Source organism: Scatophagus argus, chromosome 22 (assembly GCF_020382885.2).
Source record: "Scatophagus argus isolate fScaArg1 chromosome 22, fScaArg1.pri, whole genome shotgun sequence".
NCBI lineage: Eukaryota > Metazoa > Chordata > Actinopteri > Scatophagidae > Scatophagus > Scatophagus argus.
Window position 1 is genome coordinate 4,450,790 of NC_058514.1, and position 18,362 is coordinate 4,469,151.

Sequence of the window (18,362 nt, forward strand, 5' to 3'; positions counted from 1 at the left end):
TAATGACTAGAGCTTTCCTCAGCGTAGCACACATTACATGGCATTAATGAATCTGTTTGTGTCATTTATTATATTCATGCTCCCTGTGCCTTTGCCACATTGTGTTCTCATATGTTAAAATATCTCCCAGGTGATTTGGTGTCCCGGGCCATGCACCACCTCCAGCCGCTGCACATCAAGAACCCCAGCAATGGGACTCCGGTCCACCAGAAGACCAACACCACGGTGCACTGGGAGCCCGAAGCCCTCTACACCCTGTGTTACTTCATGCACTGCCCGCAGATGGAATGGGAGAACCCCAACGTTGAGCCCTCCAAAGTCACCTTGCAGACTGAGAGGTGAGTCTCAGAGCAACCCTGGAACTGATGCTCAAATCCAGAAGCTTTTGGGCAGTCAGTGTTGCTCAAAACTGTTGCTCAAAGAAAATTCATATTCGTATGTATACCACACAGTCCTTACAGTGTACGAGGTCTTGAAATCCAGACAGGCTCACAATTTGTGTGTCTCAAAATCTGATTTTGTGCAAGCCAACTTGTATGCCATGAGGTGAAGTCCTTTGCTTTCACTCATCAAGATTAAAATCAAGCAACAAGATGAGAAATGTTTCTGAGAAATGTTTGCATAAATTAAAATCCAATCTCCCAAAATGTCCATCATCCACATTTCTGGCACACTGTAGACACTGTAAGAGCACACTCAGTGGGCACGAACTCTAAAAGCTAATAGGTAGACACACATATCCTTTCAACCATGCCGCTTCTGCCAGTCAGAGGAACACCAGACAAAGAATAATTCCAACCATTGTAAAGGTTAGTGCAGACATTCCTGCTTTTGGCGCCACAAGTCTGGACTGGTCAGCACTGACACTTCCCTAGGCATGGAGCAGATTGATGGGAACCAGGGGGACTTCACTTGGACGGACGGATGGACAGATATTCCAACATCTTTCCTCCACTGTGAGGAGATAAAACTCCATCCTGACGACCCTGGGGAGCATCAGGAATGTCAGGCAGAGTGACATGTCAGCAGGCTCTCGGCTCCCCGGAGAGAAAATTCTCTATTTAGCATTCTGCTGAAAGGTTGAAGACGAGTAGAAAGGGTCTGAATAACACAACGGGATAAAAAAGGGGGGGCAGAATATGATTAAATGAGATAAAATAATCTTTTAGGGTTGACTTGTTAAGTTTTAGATAAGCTCCCCCATAAGGCGAAAAATTAATAAAGGGAACTAAATCGCAGAAATGACTTTCACACCTTAGTTTAAAATACCTGAAGACATTTGGTTTATGTTTGCAAATGTTGAGGTTTCTGAAAAAGATGAAGAATATAGACAATTTTAAAATACCAACAGAGCTGCAGTAGATTATGGTTTGTGATGTGTTCAGCATTTTGGCCCAGAATTTTATTCTTAAGGAAGAATTTTTACACTGGCAGCTCTGGGTGTTGGTTGTCGCTACAGGCCTGCTGTCTGTATCGATGGATAACATTACCCTCAGTGTTTTCATTCCAGACTGGACCTCCCTCTTTTTCAAAGGCAGAACGGTATATATGTCTTTCGGGAAGCAGCCATCAGCGAGAGCACGAGCTCTGAGAAAAGGGGGGAGGTCTGAATTGTCACATTAGTCAGCCAGCTGAATGAAAACCTTTCTTTATTTTAAAAACTCTCGCCAGAGTTCAAATTCCTGGCAGACTGTAGGTGTAAAGACAACGATAGCTTTGGTTGTGGGATGAGAAACTGATGCACATGAAACGTAGACTAGTCAAACACAGTGTGTCAATATCAATTAATCAAGCTGCTGCCTTGATTAAACATGTGCTTACAGCATATTTACAGAAGGACCAGGCAGCTGCACACACGGTAAACACAACAGCCCCAAATGGTTTCTTTCAGTTGATTTTGTTGTTCTGTTTGAAATCATTTTTTCAGGAAATTACAGTTGCCAGAGGGTCATGAGGGAGAAAAGCTCTGCAGGGACCTTTACTGATGGGTTCATAATATGATTTAAGTGACTAATGCATGAATTTAACCCCTTTAACTTAGTGTTTTAAGTTTTTCTAATGTGCATCTGAAACTTCTTCATGGTTTTAAATGCCTTAAAGGACTTTTATTATCATCTAGACTGGTGAGTCAGCGATCTGGTGAGTCAGAACTATCCTGAACCCTACAATTAATGTTCCTTGTAGTATGAGTACATTTGGGGAGGGGGGCTCTCAAGCTTAATATTGGCTGAAGGAGAGCCTTGTGAAAAGAGTTTGTGAAGTATGACCATCTACCAAAGACCTGCTTTGTTATGGGCAAGCCACTGCAAAATGCACAGACTGCACAGAGCTCATTGCTGGATGATGGACTTAGATTTACATTAGGCTTATGGACTTCGTAGAGTCCAGGAAAACAATGAACGCTCCTGTTTTGCCACACAGAATATTTTATGGTGAATTATGGCCAAATGAAAGAGAAATGCACGTGATTAGACAGTTAATCTATCCAGTGTGGTCATGTGTGAGGTGGACAGTTAAGTCATACTTTTAAAAATGTACAGTACTAAACCAACTGCTAGCATCTGACTAGGAGGTTTAGGAGGTATTTGCAGACTAAAGACCTGCTCACAGTGTCAAGTTTTTATTCTCACCATGATAATATGTTTAAAGTAAGAAGGAATAGATTTTACTGTCATTGCTGTAAAACATTCTAACTGCATTTTTATGACACGATAAGAAATTTAAAACAAAACGCACACCTGTGATCATATTATCATTATAAAAGCACACTGAACAACTCCTAGATGTGACTGAAGGGGGACTTTAGCTAACAAAAAAAATCATATATGACCACTTTGTTTCAGCTGAGTCAGCATTACTTTCAAACAGCTAATGGGATTGATTTAAATCATGGATTTAAAGGCTCCTTTTCAAGGGGTATGTGAATAAAAATATTTATTCAGCCCCATCTTCATGCACAAAAGGTGACGTGAATTTAGCTTTAGTGAAAGAATAATCCCTCTTGGACATAAAGAAATGATTTTACAATTCTCCTGACTGGTATTACACTTGTTAAGTGACAGCTGAATAGGATAAGAGCCTATTACCAGTTTCTCTGTCAGGGTTTCCTTTCTAGGTTTCTTTCTCTGGGTTGTGTGAGTGTCCACAGAGTGGTGTGAAGTCAATGTGACTGAAGGAAACTTTAGCACTTTCTAGAGAAGCATCTCACTTTGAAAGATTTCTCAGAAATGTCATTTCATTGAGGTGTCACCTTGTACTTACGATAAAGTTAGCCTTCATCCTAAAAGTCATTCGCGTTACGTTTAATCAGCCATACAAGCAGCCAGACGTGTTCAAATTAAACAGCAGTCTGATCGTAAGTTTTTCGTTCCCATACTAATAACCAGCTCAGCACTTCAGCAAAAGCACAATGCGGTATAGCATATAGTGTAGACATATAATATAGGCTCTCAGCAAGGAAGTGCACGTATTTTTTTTTTTTTTCAAACTGTAGGAAACAAGGGACATTTGTGAGCAGGAGTCAAAAAGTCAACTGCTAAATGATGTAAAGGGCTTAAATATCTGAAGAATGGACTGACCTGAATTTTTCTGCTGCACTGTGAGATAGAAGATAGAAGATAGATAGAAAGATAAATAGCAGACAAAACAACATAACGGTGTGTATGTGAGAGACAGATTTGGTGATTTACAGGTTATGTGATAAGAGACTATGCACACACACACACACACAGTAGTCCTAGAAATAAATTTTGAAATATGGACATGCCAGCCAGGCAAGACCCATCACTGATTTTGATTAAAGGAGGTAATAACAGCATTTAGGGAGGTTGCAGCATCCCTTTCTGTTCTGGCCCATCTGAGTTATAAAATATGAATATGGATTTGGTGCAGCTGCCTTTTTAGTTATCTGTAACGGCATCTTTAATTAAAGTTTGTGGCTATCAGTGCTGGACCAGAGTCTTTATTAAGTGAGTTGAAAGGTCAATAGAGCCCACAGAGAGTTATGAATCTTAGCGATGTGTTTTAAAGGATTATGTGATATTATCGACTTGAAAAATTAATTTTGATATTCAAAGGTGACATTAACCATGCTACTATATATTGATATGACCTGTAATTATCAATGTAATCTATACTTTGTAAATGTAACTAACTGACTGCTCGGACCTGTCAGTCTTTGTGCACGTGACACACATATTGCACACCTTTGTCACGTTTCATAAATGGTTGCAGAGCATCATACATGTTATACGTTAAAGCCCCCTGAACACTGAGCTTCAAATCATTATGTATGTAAGTGAAGAAAAAAAAATCTTAATGTATTTATTACAAAAAGTTAAACACTCCCAGACTGTGTGGGTGTGATTTGATCAGATGTGATTGAAGGCAACTGAACGACCCACCAACTGTCCTGATATTCCGACTGCTGAAGCCTGGCTGACACATGGGAGGATGTCAGCTTTATTTCATTGGACCTTCATCCACTTCAGATCTGCAGGGAGGGAACAGGAAGACTGAAATCTGTCATGTGAAATAACCAAAGTCTGGTAGAAAACGATGTCTTCCTGTGGGATCCCATCAGTGAGAGTGAAAAAGCGATTTCCACGCGAACTCTTACATCCCATCGTTTGCTTCCACATATTCCTTTAAAATTAAACTAATCTGATTTAAGTTGTACTTTTGATGTGAGCAAGCCAAACATTTTCTTTCCCCCCTGCAGACCTTTCCTGGTACTGCCTCCGCTGATGGAGTGGATTCGGGTGGCGGTCGCCCACACTGAGCATCGACGAAGCTTCTCTGTGGACAGCGATGACGTGAGGCAGGCTGCCAGGCTGCTGCTCCCTGGTGTAGACTGTGAGCCTCGACAAATAAAGTAAGGATGTGACCCTTATAACATTGTGTCACTGGTTCAGTTAAACGTCAGTGAGAGGAGAGGATCCACTCCTCCTTTCTTCCAGATGTGTTTTATCATCATAAACCTTTGCCCGTAAGCCCAGTAGCTCAGAAATCTCCCAGGCCAAATAAAAGGTCCAGCTACATGTGTTCAAACCCTCAGTAAGTCTGTTCGACTGCACCCTGCGTCTTTTTACACTGTAACGTCTCGGTTACAAATTTATCTGCGAGATCTGGCAGTTACTACATGAAGTGTCTTTGTCCCTCTTTTAATGGACAACATTTACTTCTGGTTTTTCGGCTTGGGGACAAAATCCTCCCTCTGTATGTTTCTCTCCCACTTACAGTCTTTTTCATTTCCCCCTCTTTCTCTTCTGTCAATCTCACCACGCCAGCCACAGTCGGTGATTCTGTGTTGGTGTCAGTGGGTTAAGAGCTTATCGCATTTCACACGCTTGCCGAGAAACACCGAGAGGCATGAATTGCCAATTAAAATCTCCTTACACATGTCAGCTATAATTGTCACGTAACATTGAACAAACATCATGGAGAAGTTCATCTGTGACCCTGTGGAAGCTGTGACAGCTGCTCGCAGCTTGGATTAAGAAGCTTTACAGGAGACATAAGTGAGAAATAATGAGTCACAGCAAAAGTCTTACCTGGAGAAAAGCTACTTTAGGAAATGAAGAAAGTACAGAACCAGAAGTAAGCAAGGAAAAATTATGTGTTGACAAATGCTAACAGTAGTGAAGTGCTCAATGCTTGAAATCCTTCTAACTTTGCGGATAATTTTATAACACCGAGAGTTTAAGTTGTGAAAGCCGAGTTATTTTCCCTCTGTGTGCCTTGGAGATGTGTATCCACAGATCTCAAAATCCATTTCTGCAATAAGCTCCCACTTAATCACAGTAATGGATCTGCTGTTTCCCTCTGCAGAGCCGAGGATTGTTTCTGTGCCACCAGGAAGCTGGACGCAGCCTCCACGGAGGCCAAGTTCCTGCAGGACCTTGGCTTCAGGATGCTCAACTGCGGACGGACGGACCTGGTCAAGCAGGCCGTGAACCTGCTGGGGCCCGATGGCATCAACAGCATGAGCGAACAGGTCGGGCGCTTCGCACACACTGCATGTATATGAGGCTTTAACATCACACACCTACACAGGAACAGCGGAGAGTTAGATGCAGTGAATTTCTAAAAAAGTGTCACCTGGCAGTTTGTAGCAGTTCACACACATGCTGGGCTCAGGCTGCTCCCTGTGAGTCAAGCAGTGTGCTAAATTCTTTTTGCCATGATACAACTTCACGAAACTCACATTATTTACATGAAGATGTTGGTTTCTTCCACATAGAAATCATAAAAAGGTACCCCCTGTACAAGGCTGCAGCTAATGATTTTCATTCAGCAGTTGTTTTTCTTATTTAATCAGTTAACCATTTGGTGTGTGAAGTGTCAGGGGGAAAAAAGGAAGAAGAAAGGATCTCTTTTTCCATGGGTTTGATTTCACCATCAGATCGATACTTCAGCCTGTCTGAGCCAAAGTGTTGTTGTGTTGAACTATTGGTTATTCCTTACACTGCTAAGTGGAGGCTGACAGTCCAATGTCCTCCCATTGCACTGGCCCAGTTAAGTTCAATTAAGAAGCTCATGGCAGATCTCCACTGAATTCCTTCTGACATGTGGGATTTGTGTTAATACAAAGCCCCCTTTTATCCCATTTTTTTCTAATCTATACAATAAAACATGCAGGTTTCCTGTTTTCCAAAAGCCTCCGGCAGGTTGATTCACATCACATTCAGTCAGACTATTTGACTGGAACGGACCTGAATAATTCCTCAGTGTTTACAGGTCCCTATGAATAACAAAGTGCATTTTCCCTCCTCACTCCTCCCACAAATAACAAGCCAAGGTGACATAAAGGTTTTTTATTCACTTGTAAAACCAGTCAAATGGCGCCACAGACCAGAGAGCATTACAGGAGCAATAAAGTAAAAGCTGCGGTCCGTCATAATGACTGAGAGGCATTTGAACTCATCGCAGTGATCATCAGGGTCCGCCGTCTATCGCTCTTTAGCTGTCTGCTGATTAAGTACATCAGTGTCCAGGAAATATTTAAGAACGAATCACCACAAAGGGATATCAGTCTTCAACATAAAGCACTTTGCTGTGTTATGAGCAAGTCGTAAAAAGGCCTTTGTTGAACATAATGACCCAGATCAGACGTGTGATTGAAGTCTGTTTTATGGAAGCTCATCCAAAACGCTTTAAAAACGTTCTCTGCTTTAGTGCGGATGGTCTGATAAATGGGAGCAACTTGCTGTAAAGTTCTCTTGTGGCTTTTCTTTTGCCCGCCTCTTCACAACAACACTTCGGTGCTGCTCTGTGCATATGGTGGCGTGTGGTTAGGAGTTTCACAGCCCACCTGTGCTGTCGCTCTCGTTGAAGAGGACACCGTTATTTTGAGGCGGTTACGATCGTGTCTGGAAAATTAGAGCCCGCAAGCAACTGCTGGAAATGTCTCCGACTGATGAGGAAGAAGCGGGCCCTGAGTCGCATGTCATGCATAAATACTCTTTAGATTATTTTTTTATTTTCATGGGACTGAATAGCACATATGGCACTTCAGAGGTTCCTTATGACAAAATGGTGATTTAAACAGCATTACGTAAAGAAAGACTTTGTTTAGGTTTCTCATAGTGCTAACGAGCCCAGCTGTTGGTGAGCTCATATAGATATGCTAATAGTCTCTTAAGGGCTTTGCTGGTAGCACTGAAATCCACATTTATCTTGGCGTAGTGAGAGGAAATGGCCAAAGAATCTGCCTTCACATACAATTTCATCAGATATGTTAATCATGATGACAAATCAACATGCTCAGTCATACTCAAATACACTTATTAAGATGTTTGAGTGTCAAAAACTTAACTACACTGCAGTTAAGCAATTTGTTAATGAGCATGCAGCAAGCTCAATGAGAAATCATCACATCAGAATGGGTTTTGAAGTCTAAAGATGCGAGAAAATATTAGAAGATTTTGTATGCTTTAATTTGGACAGTGATTTGTAAAACCATCTGTTTTCTATGGCTGCCAGTGTAACCAGGTCTAAGATATTTAGCCCTTTCAAACAGGATGCATAATCAATATTTTTAAAGAACTCTGAATGTACGATGATTTCAACATGTCATAGCTTTAGATTTTTTTTTCCCCTCTAACAGTAAAATTAAATGGAGCTGATTGGGGTCCAGCCTGATTAATCATCTTCTAATAACCATGACAGAAGTATATTATGGCAAGCTGACCCTGGACCTAATTTGCAGTGTTGTTACTCATAACCTAATAAATAAAGTTTCAGGTCTCACAGGTTTAAACGGTGGGTTCTTAAAACATTAGTCAGGTGCCCCGTGTGAACACTGAAACAGATTTTGCTTGACATAATCATTCATCATGTTCATGCTGGCCACGAAGAGATTATTTCCTAATGTCTTTTTGATCTTTTTGTGCAAAAAGAACGTAAGTTAAAGTTAAATAAAAAGGATGGTAACTTTGAAAAGCACTCACCTTCAGGTAAATTTAAGTACTTTGTTTTGTCCCTCATCTCTTCCATAATTAAATTGGTCTTTGTTTTCAAATAAGAAGCAAATGAAGTTTGTGAACGACTAAAAACAAAGATCCTGGCAGTTTATCACCTTTCCTCTCTACAAAAATGCGATGTAGAAATGAATAACCCTCCATCCCTCCAACAGGGAATGACCCCTCTCATGTACGCCTGCGTGCGCGGCGACGAGGCCATGGTCCAGATGCTGCTCGACGCCGGAGCCGACATCAACAGTGAGGTCAGTGTTCACGAGACACCGTCAGCCTGGCGCAAAGTCACACTGATTCCATGTTTGTTTGTTTTTGTTGTTGTTTTTTGTTCACATTCATGTGTTGTGTGTATCAGTGAAAACGATGACCCCTCCCTTCCTCTTTGTGTTGCTCTTTGTCCCCCTCCCTCCTCTGTCTTCACTGTCCCACCTGCTGTCGGCATGCTCTCCGCTCTCCAGGCAGCTTGTTACATGAAGTGCACTGATAAGCAATAAGCGAGGACCATTTGCATAGCGAGACTACACTTTGTCTCTTCTGTGATACGGAATAATAATCGACTGATATGCCCTCAGAGCAGGCAGTTACTTCATCACGTTTTACACTGTAGACATTCAGCGGCAGTTTGCTTTACACCACATCAATAATGCATTGCTGCTGTACAAGTGTGTGCACTTAGTGGAACTTGCTGCAGACTGTACATTAAGCATGAATTCTGTTGCACTCGTTTAAAGAGCATTAGAATTAACGGTGAGGCTGTGTCGTTTTAAATTGTTTTATTGTCTCTGCAGTGTGTTGTTTTGTGTGTGTGTGTGTGTGTGTGTGTGTGCGTGCAACTGCTTCGAGTTTAGTTGACAACACGAATATTCAGGATAGGAAAACGTCTCATGGCCTCTCGTCCACCACAGTGACCTCATTGTTGACTGTTGTGTTTGCTCCATTGGTGGTTTAGTGCAGGTGTGTTGACTCTAAAGCAAAGCGACACCTGTGGAAATCATCAGGCAGTTCAATGTGACAAATATTTAAAGGATTATTTCACCCAAATTACAAGAAACATATTTTTGGAGGATCTGATATGTTGTGCTGCTATGTTATCTTCTCTATCTGCCTGCTACAACACCAATACAATAGAGAGAATTTTTTTCTCTCGATATTTTGTTCTCCTCAATCTCAATCAGGGTTTCATGTTGTTTTGGCTTTTCACGCGTGACATCAGGTTGGTTTTAGCTCTAAGAAATCATTCAAAATAAATACCTTGAGGAGCAGAAATCTCTCTTTGGTTGAACTCCTCAAAACTCATGTCTATTGGATTTTTACTTAAAGTAAGGACTTACCAGGACGGAACATTTTGCTTTACACTTCACAATTGTGGTAAAACCAGTCCAGAGCAAGGTCTGTGCGTTACGACACACACTTCCATTCACTGTATTGATGTGGTGACAGAAATCTCAAAACCTCAGCATATAAAACCAAAACTGCACGGCTAAAATCACTGCAGGGCGAGTGAAGAAATATGTGTTTTCAACTGTAAGTTGGGTGAACTGAACCTTTAAAAGTAAAAGCAGATGATCTTCGCATCGCTGATTGAACTCGGCACAATTTAAAATGTTTAGTTAACATACAACTCTAGAGTTTCCAGTGAAACTGCTTTACATTTCAAAGTCATTAATAATTCATCACTGTGTGAACTCAGAGACACTAACAGTCCCTCTGTTGTTTAGCATCGGGGCTCAAATGAAATGTGACATTGCATTAAACGTTTGTTGGAGGGAGGCTTCCTCCTGGCAACGTCTCCAAATGATCTCTGTGATAAAGCAACTTTAGGAATCACAGAACAACGCCGGGCTGTATGGACGTTTAATTTCACTAGCGCTGCTTTGTTCATGAGTCAGCACCGTCCGTCTGGATGCCGTTTGTAGTCTTTGCCAATGTTGTATTTTCTCTCTGGTTTCATTCCCCTTTGAAATGAAACACTATTTAAACGACGGAACGAGGCAGATAGCACAAAGTGTGGCCAGAGAGCCACGCCGAGGCAGATGTGCTCTATAGCACTCAGAGTGAAGAGCTGAGATGAGAAGTAGGAGTCAAACTGCTCAAGACTTTCAGAGGACGACCTCCCTCTGCCATCCTTTGCCTCCTTTGCTTACACTTCTTCTCCTCCTTGCATACTGCTTCTCGCCCCCCTCCCCCACCTCCCATCTCCCCCGCCTTGAGCTGTGAATGTTAATGGCTGTATATCTCTCTCCCTGAACTTCACCTATGACTTCCCAGGTGCCAAGCACAGTAAACAAGCACCCCTCAGTTTATCCTGAAACGCGCCAGGGGACGCCACTCACTTTCGCCGTGTTACACGGACACGTCCCTGTCGTGCAGGTAGTGACGTTTATAACCTGTAACCATTAACCTGTGGCCCTTGCCCTGACCTTTGCACCAAAATGAGGACACAATGATGATGATGATTATTATTATGGTGCGTCATAATGATAATAATTCCATATGATTTTTTTTTTCTCCTTCTTTATCCTATCTGTGCAGTAATTAATATCTCAGTTATGCAGGGAGGACTTGGTCGACACAAACTCTCCAGATGAAGTTTGTTTTTAATAATGTATACTCTTACAATGTGTAGATGAGTCTCACAGCCCCCTGATTTTCACCATAACTGAATCCTAAGGATCCCACAGCGGTAGGGAGAAACTTCCGGAGGCAAACTGAACAGAGCAGAGCTCAGCCAGCCTGATGCGAAGCCTCAAGGATGCCAAATTTCAGTGTTTTGCTCAGTTCTGTTCATTTTTAATATATAATGCATTCTATTGCAGCAGTTATTGTACGAGCTGGCTGAAAGCTGATGAACAGCGTCGCCCTCAGGACTTATTCAATTATTAATCTGCACTACCACAATCAGATGAGTTTTTTGTTTTTTTTTTGGAGGGGGGTGAAAAAAGGAAGAAACTATTTTGATTCCTTCTTTCTCAGCTCAGGCAGGTCAACAACAACAACAAAAAGCCCAGCAGAGCAGACAGGAGCTAATGAGGGAGATCAGCTAGGACTGGATTCAGTGTCCAGAGCTCAGACCAACATATGAGGCTTCTCCTCTTTCCATGCCTGACTGTAACCCACCATCTCTCCTCCCTCGCCTGTTTTCTTTCTCCTCACCCTCCCTGCTGGTTTGTTTCCCCTTTCCTCCCCTCTCCACCTTTCTCCCTCCCTCCCTCCCTTCCGCAGTTGTTGCTGGATAATAGAGCGAATGTGGAGGGCGCCCTGCAGGATGGGGCGGAGAACTACACAGAGACCCCGCTTCAGCTGGCCGCTGCTGCAGGTAATTGCATGGAGCAGCAGAGACGTGGATTCTTGACTTTCAGATTCCAGACGTCCATTTCTGACCAAAGTACTCTCATTCTTCCGATGCAGCTTGTAAAGTATTAGTCATGACATGCTTGATTCAGAGCTCACCAGAAGGCATTTTCACTCTGCAAAGCATCTTCTAATTAATTTATCACTTTCAATTACTATCTGAAAGTCAAGGATGCAGCGAATTTTAAAAACGGCTCCTCGTGATTTTATTTCTGTGCGGTTGTGCAGCCATGTATGAAAAGAACCTGCAGCAGAACATTATGTTCCGTCAAAATGAGGATTATTTCTGAAAGTAATGTGCATGTAAAGGAATAGTCCGACATTTTGTGAAACATATTTTATAGTCCTTCACATGAACATTTGTAAAACCACAAATTGTTGTTTTTACACTTAGATTTTTTTAACAAATAGGGTATAATCTGTTAGTGAGCGTAGCCAGCTGTTTTCACCTATGTCTGCTCCTTATGCTAAGCTACGCTAACTGGCTGCAAGGTGTGTTTTCAAGTCAACTCTTGGCAAGAAAACAAATACACATATTTCTTATAATGTTCGTGCGTCTCATATTTGCCTACTGATTGATCTCTATGCTGGTACTTTTTAATTAAGTCTAATGAAAGTTTTTGGACACACGTAAACAAAGTTAATTCAGAGATAACAAAATCACATACAGTAGTGAACCTCTACGTTACAGTGAGGGACCTCGGGAAGACGTAGGCAGTCGTGCTGCAATGGTAACAAGTGATTAAAACCCACAGCCGCGGATAATGAACATTATTAACATCCCACGCATTAAATAATGAATAATGTAGATGAAATAAAGACCACAATCCCAGAGCTAATTTTGTTCACAAACAACACAGAGCGAGAGACTTTCCAGCACAAATAGTTTTATGCGGATACGCTGATACTCTTGCCTGTTTTACTGTACTGCCATATTAACTTTACAAGAGTATAAAAGCTGAAATATGCAAAGCGAGTATCCAGAAATTCGAGTTACATTCCGACTGATTTTCAAATGAGATGTGTCTCGGCTGTGTCGGATAAGATCAGTACCGAAGTGTTTAAGTTTAAATTGTTACCTTCAGTAGCTTCAGTTCTTCTTGGCAGAGTGCATCAGGGATTAGTTATGATTCGTTTTGTGTTCGGCAGAGCAGATCTCACTGTTGCTGTCATTTAATTCAAAGCGGCCATGTGGATTTCAGTGGATTTGAAGAGGTATCTTGGTGATTTATGCTTTGCTTGTTGTACACTTCAACAGAAACCTATAGAATGTCTGTTGCATTCAAAAGCTCCTTACAATTGTCTTATTTAAGAGTGAGGACAACTTTTAAAAACACTGTATACTGCTGGGTATATTAATATTATCAGCACAGGTTTTTCATTGGTTTTCATGCAACAAGTATCTAAAAACTGTAAGCATCAAAAGGTGCAGTAGAGTAAACACATTTAGGGTATTGATTCATGTGTTTACACTTACGTTCGATTTGTCGTCCTGATCAGGTAACTTTGAGTTGGTGAGTTTGCTTTTGGAGAGAGGGGCCGACCCCATGATCGGAACCATGTGTCGAAATGGCATCTCGTCTGCACCGCTGGGAGACATGAACTCATTCAGCCTGGCAGCAGCACATGGCCACAGGTAATACAGGGCAATCTCACACACACACAGCGAGCAATACACAAGTACCAGCCAGCTAGAGATGTATCCATTACCACAGTATTGATCCATTTACACACTCTGCCCTGGTCCATCTCACAAAATCCTGCAGTATATGAGAGGCAGATATCTTGGTTTCGCTGTCAGACAGCCTGCGACGATAAGCACTGCAGTCTATTCAGCAGCACTTACGCCTTCAGTCTTGACATCGTATCCCTGCAGCCGAGTTAAGATAAAGCCCATTAACATTCAGGGCAGTGAGAAAACTGTCAGGAAGTGGAGTGGCAAGCCAACAACACAATGCAGCGTTATTAAGACAATCAGTTATGGTATGACGATCAGGCTGCTGCATGTTGTGAACAGACACAAAAAGCCTTAAGATTGGTTGTGAGATGGTGGGGTGTAAAAGTTCTCTTTTACTTGCAGGTGCTGAATAACAATTATCTGCAGGGCTGAAAACAAACACTTCCCCAATATTACTTTGTCATTTAAATTTCCTTTTATTACGCACAGACATGACAGAATTTCAACCAAAAAGTGTTGCCTTCGCGTGAAAGACTTACTTATTCATTCTCATGAATAAAAGAGGAAGCATTATACAAATATCATTACACTTTTAGCTTACGCTTTTTTAAACTATTAATAACAAACTACTAATAACCACAACAAATAGCTGACTACCACTATACTAACTATTTTAATCTGTGCTGTCAGTAGGGAGATTGGCCCAAGACAGCTTTAGCCTATTGTCAACAAAAACTGGCTCCAGGCTTGTTTTTTTTTATATCTTGTTAGTTTTAAGCTAGCCAACAGTATATCCCAAAACAACCTGGTTTCTGTTTAGAGTTATGGAAGTGTATAAAACCAGTAACTATATGGTGAGGACCGAGCTTCTGTGTGGTCGCTAAGTTGAGAATCTAACTTTCCCTTTTCTATTTCTGCGTGTTAAATGCATAAAATATTTCTATTACTATTTCTGATATCAATCTTCTCAGCTAACCCTCATAGCACTATATAGTCCAGTATGTGGACACCATTTTTGATTGTGTACTTTTGGTCTGGCGCTTTTTCATGGTTTGGTATTTTAGACAATCATGTGTTTGCATCTTTGCAGCCTTTCCTGTTTCAACATGACAACGTGCACAAAGCCTGGTCTATGAAGAATGGTTTTCAGAATTTGGTGTAACTTGACTCAATCCCATCTAACTCCATCCAACAGCTTTGGATGGGTTTGGATGGAGGCCCAGGCCTTACACCCAACATCATTGTTGGACCCCACCAATACTCATTTGGCTGAAAATACCTGCAGCGGGACTCCAGAATTGATTAAAAGCCTTCCAAGAAGAGTAGAGGCTGTTATAGCATCAAATTAATGCCCATGGTTACAGAATGGGATGTTCAGTTATGAACATGAAGGTGTAACGTTTGGGTGCCTGCATACTTTTGTCTATGTAGTATAAATCCATGGACACAACCAGAGAAAATGCTGCAGTGATCTGCTCATCCGCTGATGTATACTCAATCCCAAGGGACAGTTAGTGACAATCAAAAAACATTTTATAAATGGCTTCAGAATGAGCTTCCCACTGACTTCACTGATCAAGCAGTCTGAGAAACAGGATATGATGTAATGTCGGTCTAATCGAACCCCTCCTCACTAAAGCAGATGGTGCAGCGATGCATCCTCGGGCTGCGATCACGCTGTATATGTTAGGTGTCGAAGTCCATTCTTCTTAAAAGAGGGCATCTGTTAGTGCTGCATCATTTGGTTGGAGAAACAGTGCCATGTTGCACACATTATGAATCTGTAGCCTAAAACACGTGTTATTTGGCAACATCTTTTGCTGTCTTAATAATTCTGGTTTTGTGCTAGCTATAAGTCTTGGCCATGCTGTAGGTGCTTTGTAGTTTTCTCACCACCTCCCCACAGCCTGATTCTCTTTGTTCTCTCTGTTGTCTCGACCTTAAAACAATCTGTCACAGTGTCTTATGACCCTGCTCTCTTTTAATCTCTGTCTGGTCTTTATCGCCTTGCCTCTAGAAACGTATTTCGGAAGCTTCTGGCCCAGTCGGAGAAGGAAAAGGGAGATGTGCTGTCGCTGGAGGAGATCCTGGCCGAGGGTTCGGATCACGGGGACAAGAGGCTGGTGCCGCAGGCCAATGGTGGAGGGACCCTGCGAACAGGAAAGACCAAACTGAGGGCCCTGAGAGAGGCCATGTACCATAGTGCAGAGCACGGCCATGTGGACATCACCATAGACATCCGCAGCTTAGGTCAGATTTACTAATACATGCTTCACTGGCACGCATGCCCCGCTCTCTGGTGCCTCCAGCTGTCCTGGAGATGTGCTCATGCTGCGCCTGTCCTGTCCTGTCCTGTCCTGTCCAGTACACTCAGCAATCACGGCTACTCATCCAACCATGAAACAGTCGCACAAGTAGGACTTTACTTATGTGAGGCGATAATAGCTTGGGTCAAAGGTGTGAAGATGATGGAAAAGCGTCCCCAAACAGAGCTCCTTTGGTACTTTCACACCAACGTCCTGTTGACCTAACGTGGCTGCTGATTAGGATTAACTGACTAATTTATTTTTGTTGACAAAAAAAATGTCACCACAAGTGTCATGTGGTAGCTGATTCTGAATCTTTAGGTCCTATCACACAATCCTCACCAATTCTTGGAAATGCAGATGTTCGATTTTAGTTTGAGAGTTCTGAGAAATACACTTATTTACTTTCCTGAGTTACATGAAAAGATCAATACCACTTTCATATGAAGCTACAGCATAGCATAATGACTAGCCAGGATCTGATGAAATGTAGTATTAATATGTTATATTTCATTTATTTCATCCTTAGAAAAAACAAAAGTGTAAAAGCAACAAGTTTTGGTTTTACAGATGCTATGACAAGTTAAATGGCAAGCTAGATTTTGTTACCTCTGGACAAAGAACAGCTGTAAGCCAATTCATCCGCGTCCGTGTGGCCACAAGGCGTCATTCCTACCTTTCTCCAAGAACGTGGTCTTTCTGTTTGTGAGTATGGCTTATTGATTTCACCTTTCAGATTTTGTAGAGCTTTCCCTTAAAACCCTGCACTCCAAACGCAAACGGCCAGGTGTGGTGTTGATTACTGAAATGCCTGGCGATCCATTAGACACGATCCACTCCTGTTTTGTTCCGGTTTTTAGGAAGAGCATCAAAAAATCTGAATGTGAAATTAATGAGTCAAAAGTGTGGATGCTTGTTTTGAGCTTTGTGTGTACATAATGTCCTCCCCATCATTGGTCCTGTTCTTATTAAGTGGTCATGCAGTATTTTCTCCTTGTGACAATTTCATGTAATTAGGCCAAATTACTGCTTCTTCTTCTTCTTCTTCGGCATCATATTTTCTAGTGTACGTTTGTGGAAAGGCTTTGCATCGTACAGGACACATGAGGGCATCTGCTGTGAAAGTCCACAGCTGTGGAACTTTGTGCCCATGATAGCTTAAAAGCTCAGGCTGACAGTAAATTTTAGACCTTGGGAGTAGAAGTTCACACCTAAGCTCACTGAAAGGGAGATTCTGTAAAACTGTCAAAAGCTCCGAAACAGCGACCGTGCAGACCTTGTGCTTGATGGTCAAGAATGAACTTGAATTATTAGATTAGGCTACAGGATGTCAGACAATAGTGAAAAATGTCAAGTTGCTTGAGCTCAAGGTGACTTCTTTGAATTGCTTGTTTTGTCACAGAAATACCAGGAAGTTGGAATCAGCTAACTTTCCATTCATCCAATCGTTTCAGAAGAGCTGTTGACCAAAAAAAGTCTCCGCTGTCATTTCCCGTAGACGTCATTCAGCGCTCATCTTATTGGCAGAACACTGTCTCATCCTTCTTTAATCATATTCAAGTGCTGCCTTTAAACTCTTCCCGGAGCGTCCGACTTCCCTCTAATCCTCTTCTCACCATGCAATCACCCTTCAACTCACGCTAACACCATAAAGTGATGGAAACATGGTCGGTTCTGTCGCCCTTGAAGCTGCTCTGTGTCGGACTGGCTTTGCTGCGTGTATTCACTGTCGGTGTGGTGTCACTCCCAGGCGTTCCCTGGACGCTGCACACCTGGCTCGAGTCCCTGCGTACCTGCTTCATCCAGCACCGCCGGCCGCTGATCCAAGGCCTGCTTAAAGACTTCAGCTGCATCCAGGAGGACGAGTACACAGAGGAGCTCATCACGCACGGCCTGCCGCTCATGTTCCAGATCCTCCGAGCCAGCAAGGTCACCGGAGCTTTCTTTCATGTGCATGTAAACAAAATGCTTGTTAGAGAAACACCAGACAAAGTAAGGCTGCTTTTCCGGAAATACAGACTGTCCTGTGCTCGTGTGCTAGCATGACATTAACACTCTCATTTGCATATATTTAGTTGCACTCCAAACCACATTACCATACATTTGCATATAATTTTGTCCCAGATAGTTAGTGGAAAACAGAGGCCAGAAAGTTGTAATCTGAGTAAAGTTCGTGTCCTCACAGTCCTGTGTCTTGTGTCCTGTGTTGGTGTGTGTTTGCAGAATGAGGTGATAAGCCAGCAGCTGTCAGTCATTTTCACCCACTGCTACGGGCCCTTCCCCATCCCTAAGCTGACAGAGATCAAGAAGAAACAGACCTCACGCTTAGGTAAGACAGCGAGTTAAAAATAGTCAGCGTTTCTCAGTGTTTTCTCCCCCTCTCAGCATTAAATGAAGTGACACGGGAGTGACGGTTAAAGTAGAGAGATTCTTGTTTTGTTTGTTTGTTTATTTTTGTTTTGTGCTTAATACTCAGAAATGAGACCATTTCCCCTCACATTTTCAGTTCCTGAAGCTTTTATAGGTGAAAAAATTCTTCTGTTCCTTTTT

The 18,362-nt window shown here is 42.1% G+C and overlaps 1 protein-coding gene across 2 annotated transcripts in view; it reads left to right on the forward strand.

Moving 5' to 3' along the window:
- The window catches only part of LOC124054084 (ankyrin repeat and BTB/POZ domain-containing protein BTBD11-A), a 134,953-nt gene that overhangs the window by 111,475 nt on the left and 5,116 nt on the right, over positions 1–18,362 (forward strand). Inside the window, exons 3-12 of one of the 2 annotated variants that reach the window (XM_046379757.1) lie at positions 131–338; positions 4,721–4,873; positions 5,830–5,995; positions 8,636–8,725; positions 10,746–10,847; positions 11,700–11,793; positions 13,329–13,464; positions 15,524–15,756; positions 17,563–17,741; positions 18,036–18,141. In XM_046379757.1, the coding sequence (XP_046235713.1) occupies positions 131–338; positions 4,721–4,873; positions 5,830–5,995; positions 8,636–8,725; positions 10,746–10,847; positions 11,700–11,793; positions 13,329–13,464; positions 15,524–15,756; positions 17,563–17,741; positions 18,036–18,141 (1,467 nt within the window). The remainder of the gene's footprint in view (positions 1–130; positions 339–4,720; positions 4,874–5,829; positions 5,996–8,635; positions 8,726–10,745; positions 10,848–11,699; positions 11,794–13,328; positions 13,465–15,523; positions 15,757–17,562; positions 17,742–18,035; positions 18,142–18,362) is intronic. The other variant, XM_046379758.1, reaches the window with a different exon arrangement.